This window comes from Haematobia irritans, chromosome 5 (genome assembly GCF_050003625.1).
Source record: "Haematobia irritans isolate KBUSLIRL chromosome 5, ASM5000362v1, whole genome shotgun sequence".
Classification (NCBI taxonomy): domain Eukaryota; kingdom Metazoa; phylum Arthropoda; class Insecta; order Diptera; family Muscidae; genus Haematobia; species Haematobia irritans.
The window spans coordinates 63,416,446-63,424,495 of NC_134401.1; the positions used below are offsets into that span (position 1 = coordinate 63,416,446).

The 8,050-nt window shown below is 32.0% G+C and overlaps 1 protein-coding gene across 1 annotated transcript; it reads left to right on the forward strand.

Annotated features, from left to right (window-relative positions):
* The first annotated feature begins 258 nt into the window (after positions 1-258).
* Positions 259-1,525, forward strand: LOC142239240 (large ribosomal subunit protein uL30-like). Its single transcript, XM_075311011.1, has 2 exons — positions 259-696; positions 1,057-1,525. The coding sequence occupies exons 1-2, from the start codon at positions 295-297 to the stop codon at positions 1,411-1,413; spliced, it is 759 nt and encodes a 252-aa protein (XP_075167126.1). The 5' UTR covers positions 259-294; the 3' UTR covers positions 1,414-1,525.
* The last annotated feature ends 6,525 nt before the right edge of the window (positions 1,526-8,050 follow it).

Below are 8,050 nucleotides of genomic sequence, written 5' to 3' on the forward strand. Positions count from 1 at the left end.
ATGTTTTTTTCCAGTTAAAAGAACATGGTCACAACCTAAAATGTTTTGATGTTTTGATTTTTATGAAAAAAACTATTTTCGTCGTTGAAAAAAGGACGCCACTTGAGAAAAGAAAATACAAAATTAACTTTATTTACTTGTTTTTATTTATTTATAAACTAATTCTTTGTTTATTTGTATTTATAATGTCGTGCAAGCAAACGTCACATATTTTTACACACTCTATTTTGGTTCAATTCCAACAATAAGTAATTATTCCCTTTTCTCTTTCAACGTGCATTGTGACAAGTAAAGATGCCTGCCACGGCCGCAAAGAAAACCGGAGCTAAAAAGCTCCCAGCTGTGCCTGAGTCCAAATTGAAGTTCAGCAAGAAGCAGTTCAGCAAACGTGCCCTCGAAACCAAGAGGAAGCTGAAACGCAATGCCGTTATCGCTTTGCGTAAACGCGAAAATTTGGTTCGTGCCGAGAAATACCAAAGTGAATATATTAAGGCCGATAGACGTGAAATTAAAATGCGCCGCTTGGCCAAGAGCCGTGGCCAATTCTACGTTCCTGCTGAATCTAAATTGGCTTTCGTGATCCGTATTCGCAGTATCAACAAAGTTGCCCCCAAGGTACGCAAGGTCTTGCAATTGATCCGTTTGCGTCAAATCAACAATGGTGTCTTCATCAAATTGAACAAGGCTACAATCAACATGTTGCAGGGGAGCCACCGTGGTGCAATGGTTAGCATGCCCGCCTTGCATACACAAGGTCGTGGGTTCGATTCCTGCTACGACCGAACACCAAAAAGTTTTTCAGCGGTGGATTATCCCACCTCAGTAATGCTGGTGACATTTCTGAGGGTTTCAAAGCTTCTCTAAGTGGTTTCACTAGAATGTGGAACGCCGTTCGGACTCGGCTATAAAAAGGAGGTCCCTTGTCATTGAGCTTAACATGGAATCGGGCAGCACTCAGTGATAAGAGAGAAGTTCACCACTGTGGTATCACAATGGACTGAATAGTTTAAGTGAGCCTGATACATCGGGCTGCCACATAACCTAACCTAACCTAACATGTTGCGTATTGCTGAACCCTACATTACCTGGGGCTATCCGAACTTCAAGTCTGTGCGCGAATTGATCTACAAACGTGGATTTGTTAAGCATAACCGTCAACGTGTGCCAATCACCAATAACTTTGTGATTGAACGTAAAATGCGTCAAGCTCACCAAATTCAATGCGTTGAAGATTTGGTTCATGAAATCTTCACCGTTGGACCCAAATTCAAGCACGCTTCCAACTTCTTGTGGCCCTTCAAATTGAACACACCAACTGGCGGCTGGCGTAAGAAGGCTAACCACTACGTCGATGGTGGTGACTTCGGTAACCGTGAAGACAAGATCAACAAACTACTCCGCAAGATGGTTTAAACATGTTGGTTGGTTAATTTTTTTATAACCAATCGAGATTAGCATGTAATATCTGTTTGTTTAGTTTTTCCAAAATGTGACAAGAATATACAATACACACACATAAAAGAAACAGGATTATGCTTTAAATTTCAAACGTTTTCGAACGTTTGTTAATAAGGAAATACTTTTTTATATCTAATGCTAAAGCATGGAAAAATAAACAAAATATTTACTTCGTGCCCATCAAATGTGCCAACGCAGGCATCATGTACCTGGAAATAAAAATAAATTATACCATTAAAAAAATGCAGAACAAAAAACAGGTAAATTTTTCAATTTCACTTTGATTTTTTGTGTTCACATAAAACCACGTGCCACTGAATAAATAAATTAACACAAAAACAGTAATTCCGTATTCTCCGTTCAAATGAAAATCGTGTGTACCTACTCGAATGTTTTTATAAAATTCTTTTCGCTGCAAAAGTTAAAAAATTAAATGGTCACAAAAAACATGATTTTCCTGACCATGTAATGGTCTCAAATTCTATCATTTAAATAGTAGAACATGTTTGCGGCATTTGAGAACCATTTAAATGCTTATTGCCAGCATAACTTTTTCTCTGCCCGAAAATTATTTTTACAATGACAAAATACATGGTTTTTGCAACATTTATATGCTCTAGATAAGCATTAAATGGATGCGGCAACAATGTCCAAACACGTTTATTTCTGTGCGTGTAGTGGTAGAAAACTTGTTCGTCAGCTGAACATATCGCGAGCAGTGATACCAACTCCCAAATGGCAAACCAAAAATATATTATAATTTTTAACACTGCAATTCTTAACAACAACAAAAATATCCAGTCAGTTAAAATACAGTCAGCCAAAAAAACAAACCTTCGCACTAAAATATGGATAGCGCTTTACTGCAATGAAAAATATTTTACGTGGTACGCAACCTAAATTTTAGGATGCACAATTTGCACAATATTAAGGTCAAATTTCTTTAAAGCAATGACATTTTAATTAAAAGAAAGTTTATAATCTTTCTTTAACAATTTTTTTTATTATATTTAGGGCAAAATTTTTGAACATTTGCATAACTCCGTTAAAGTGGTATGACTTTAAACTAAGGCACATCTATTTGACAGTGAAGAAAAATATTTTAGAGTTAAAGAAATCGCCCTTAAACTAACTGAAATATAGAATATTTAGATTTAAGATAAAAACGCCTCAAAAATAACATAAGATTTATTTTGAGGATTTAGTATCTTTGGTTTAAAGTTTGTTTGGAACTAAGAAAACATTTTTTGCTTTGAAAAATCTATGGATCCAAGTAATTTTTTTCGAGTGTGTGATGCATTACGTACCAGCCAACCGGTATGTGTAAATCTGAACTGATGTCACTAATATTCTACACATTTCAGAAATAATATAAGTGAGCTTGAAACGAAGTACAGTGAACGACCACTATAACCTAACCTATAAAGTTCTTTAAAAACGTATTAACGACAACTTAAATTTTCAAATTCAAGCTCGACTTCAAGTAGAATTATACAAAGTTTCAAGTAAAATAAAGTGTTGAAAAAAGTCTTTTATTTTTAAATGTTGTTTTGCTTTTTAGTTAAGATAAAAAAGTCTAATTTGCACCACTTCTGCTTCCCCAAATGAAATGACCCCTGTATTTCCTGCAAGACAATTCCGTACATTTTAGAAAAATTCAAGCTAAGTTTTTGTGTTCTTACTGCATACTGCACTGGATTATATTTTATTCTTTGAAGATGCAATACAGCTTTCGCCATTGAGATTTTCAGGAAAATGAATACCATTATAGCAAATAATTTTCGTAAATTTTTACTGTAGTGATTGCAATATACTTTTCACACTTCATTTCCTAAATTTTCCCTTTAATGGTGCGTTTGCTAAGGCAATGTTCACTAACATAACACTGATCCAAATAAGAGAAAATGAGGATATTTTCCTTTATAGCGGTCAGAGATATGTTCGAATCTCCTTGGAAATTAGTGGAGAAAGTTTTACCATCAGCAGAGATAGAGTCGTAAAAGACAAATTAAAATCTCAAGTTCTAAATATCCAATTTAAGTTGGTGAACTAAACAAACAAAGCCATGTGAATTCTGCTTTCATTTTCCATATTATACCAGAAAAACAAGAGCATAAAATGCGACATCCTGCCCAACAAAAACGATTTGATGACCATTAATGCTTTGAAAATTACATCGAACAGCAAAAGTGGAATTCTCATTATTTCCATTTAAAGGGGAAACACAGAGGGTTATTCCACGTTTAAGACATTGCGCAAACTTTTCCACAATTGAACACAAAACAAAACCCCCCAATTTTAGTAGTAATTTTACTAAGAAAATGGCAACATCATTAAAATACAAACTGATTAGAATTTCGATTTTTCTCCACAGAAAGACAAAATAATTGTGCTATGAAACACTTCAGGAGTAAAAAGATGCGCTTTTACAGTATAGAGATTTTCTTAGCGAGAGTAGTCTGTAGTGGCAGACTATGAATATTTCAATCCATGCGCACACAAAAAACTATCCGTTGTGAAACTAATGCCTAAATTAAATTACTTAACTTTTAAAAATGTTTTATCTATAGACCCTTCACCACTACTGCGGTACAAAGTATTTAGCGATGTCTATCTGATCTTACTTCGGCTCAAACACAATCACTATTGATCATATTTATGTGCACAGAAAAAAAGTAAACTATTTTATAGCAAGAATGAACTACGTCGTGCGAAAATTGAGATGTTCACAAAGCGTTGTCAAAAACTGGAAAATTTAATGCCCTTGTGTACCTTTTTAACAACAACTCAGGAAATTACACCCTCTAATAGAAGAAAAATGAACTAAAAGTAAAGAACAAAATCATTGGAGCCAAACCATGACAATTTTAACCATATTGTAGTTCATTCTTCCTTTATTATGGGAATCGTAGGAAAATATTATTTTGGTTTAGTACAAATTGAATTTATGTGTACGGTCAATGAACTTTATATCCACGTTTTCTTCATAACATTCAAGCAAAAAATTTGGAAGTTCTTCTCAAGGCACAACTTTAAATGAACTTCCAAAAATGCCCTCCCAAAGATGTTCATTTTTTCTACACTGAAAGGAAAAAGTACGTCATGAGGATGAATCTTTACATCACGGTGACGAATTTTTCGTCAAAAATGAGCTAACGTAACATTTCATCCCATTGACGATTTTATCGTCATAGCGATGAATTGAATTCATCCCTGTGATGAACTTATTTACATCCTATATACAACTATGTTACGTCCAGATGAATGTATTTCATCTATGTGATGATATTTTTCGTATCTGCGATTATTCTCTTTCATCCATGCGATGATGCAATTATTCAATTCTCGTTCGTTCGATTCTCGTTCGTCATCGCTACAAACGCCATCGTCATAGCGATGAACTCTTTCCCTAAATTTGACGTAATCCATTCATCAATATGATGTAATAGATTCATCAATTTGATGTAAACATAAATCGATTATTAGAAATATTTTCTACGACACTTTTAATAAAGAACCATATTGTTTTTTATTTTAATTAAATTTAAATTTTATTTATTTGAAATATGTACAACTAACGAAGTAAAAACGAATACAAAATTTTTCATACACATCTACCAAAGCTGTTGATTTTAATAAATTGACCATCTTGACACACAAACATTCTGTTACCTTAATTAGTGTTTAGATTACCAAAGATGAAAAGTTTTATGGGTTCATCCTGTGGAGTAAAAAAATTATAAAGAAGAATTTAAAAATGGAAATTTTAAATTATTTTAAAATATATTCGATCTTTTTAGAACAAAATTTAACTCACCCTTTTTGTGCCCAACTGTTTCTTTTCGTTTTGAATTGTTTGCTCATTCAATTCTTCTTTATTCTTTAATTTCTTTATCCGTATTCGGTTTTCACAGAACGAAAAATGTTGCGGCATTTATCTGCAAATTTAGAAATACTTCCATAAACATATAACATATAAATGTTAAAAAAAATAAATTGACCAAAAAATAAAAAAATCGTCATTTTGGTTAAATTTTTTCCATATATAACACTTCATGTTTTTTTTATTTTTTCTCACATTTTTGTTTTTCTTTTCACTTTCACATCTTTAAGCATTAGCCCTTTATTTTCGGCACGCGCGACCACCTTTACACTTTGGACTAAACTCAACAACTGAGAGGAATCATTTGAAATGTTCTTACTGCACAGAAAAAAAAAACAATATTTCTACCACACAACTACGTACACGGACGAAAAAGACTGTTTTCATATGTTTGGGTATAAACATTATATGTTTGGAACTCAAATTTTTAAACACAATATTTTTGAGTGCAAACATATAATGTTCATAAACTAGCATAATATGTTTGGGACATATATGTTAATATGTTAGAACATATTATGTTTGGGACATAAAATGTTTGTAAATATAATATGCTTGGATTCAAACATATAATTATTTAGAAATAGCCCATAAACATATATGTGTTTACAAAGAGAGACAAAGTGTATGCTGGAAGTAAAATAATGAAAGTAACCAATTGGCGCATTACAAATATATATACACAAAGAAAATTTCATTAAATATAGGAAAAATAATACGTGTGAATATAAACAAGTATAAATTTACATATTATGAGTAAACATATATATGTTGTGATATAAGACTTCGCCAAAAATTGTATATGCTTAAGTAAAATATTAAAATGAGTATTCGGAGAGAAAATTCATTCGGAACCAAGATAAAATATATTTGAAAACAAGAGCATGAGTTTTGTTTATCATTTTCGCATTACGGGCACAATTTTTTTGTTTCGTCAAAACAAATCGGAACGTAGGACGAGTAAGTCAAAATATTCAAACAAAGGTAATTAAAGGGATCTTCATAAAAACTAACGAAAGGGCACTATACACTGAACAAAAAGCATGTCCGGTTCCAAAGATTGTGTCTCCACTTTAACAATTTTGATATTGATTCCGAACCAAAGAAGCGGAGAATACAAGTAAGGATGCTTTTAAGACACAATTCTCTTTTAAATGGGGTTTTGTGTACTTGACTCTACGAAGCACATTTCATTTTTTCGCTTTTTCAGCTTTTTTTCATATGCTATAAAATGTCCGTTAAAAACAAGACTTCCAGTAGAAATTATGCTATGTTTCAAGTAAAAAATGTCTTAAAATAAAGTATTGAAAAACATATCCTATTTTTAATGATTTTTGCCTTGTAGTCAAGATGCCAAAATGCAACAAATTTAAAGGCAGTTTCATTAATTTTAAAGAATTTTTCTGAATTATTAAAGTCAAGTTGACCTTAGTCCAAAATTTGTTCTTTCATGTTATGATACCAATTTTTAAGTCAAATCACTTAATTATAACGACAACACGACTTCATTGAAAGTATCGACCTTTGAACATGGACAAAAAACTTTATATTAGAGAAACGTGTCTTCTAAGCTAAGCAAAAGTTGTATTCTTATTTTAAGGACATGAACTCTTTGGCCTCATGACAATATTTTTTCAGTGCACTCTTTTTAGAGTTGTGAAAGTAAAATGAAAACAGGGGGAAACAGTGAAAAATTAAACAGTAAGATCTATAAAAACAAAGAATAGTTCCTCTTTATTAATGAGTAGTCCAAGAGGAGTTGAAGGATTTTTCGAAAATAAAAGCGGCCATTGAGTTCGAGTTTTGCCGCTAAAATTATTTCTCATTTTAGCGGCAAAATCAGAATAACATTACAACTTTTTCCGGTAAATTGTATTATAACATGGTGGGGAAAGATCCAAAGCAACAATTGAATAAGTTTATTTTCTTTAAAAGAAATTATTAAAGAAAAGTAAAAGGGTAAACATGGCCATTCTAACGTGATAATGCCAATTTATACCGGCCTTAAGAATTAAATTAAGTACAAAATTATTCGTTAATAAAAATTTATATATTTATTTGTATTTCTAAATTAATGGTGTTACATGCTAGCAAACAATTGTTCACACCAAAATAAATTTATGTGCTGTTTTAAAATTACTGTTTGGAATTTAAATATAATGTGCTTTTGAATGGTTATCGTTAACCTTAGGATTCGATGGAAAAATATTTTTATATACTCGAATTCACGTTCTTCTTTTGTAAGAGTTTTTGAATTTCTTCGAAAATTTTAAACTTGTAGACAAAAACTTTTATTTGTTACACAATTTTTATTGTTGCAATAAAAAAATAATATTTGATTTGAACTCAGTCCATTTCGTATCAAGCACTTTTATTTTCTGACTTTAACGGCCATTTTCATGGAGCTCCGTTAGGCTTTAACTGGCAGTTAACAGAAAGAAAAATGGAAATATCTTTTCACCGGTTAACTTTAACAGAAACATTTTCAGCAGTTAGGTTTCTAACTGGCATATGGAATATATACGCACGATGACAGATATGTAGATATCACGGTTTAAAAGTTCGTTAGCTAACATAGCACTAACGGAGCTTCATGAAAATGGGGGTAAGTCTTTTATAAAACACACTTTACAATTTCGTAGTAAAAATTCAATATAATAGAATGTAATGCTGAATACCTTTTCGGGAACTTCCGAACGTATCTGGAAT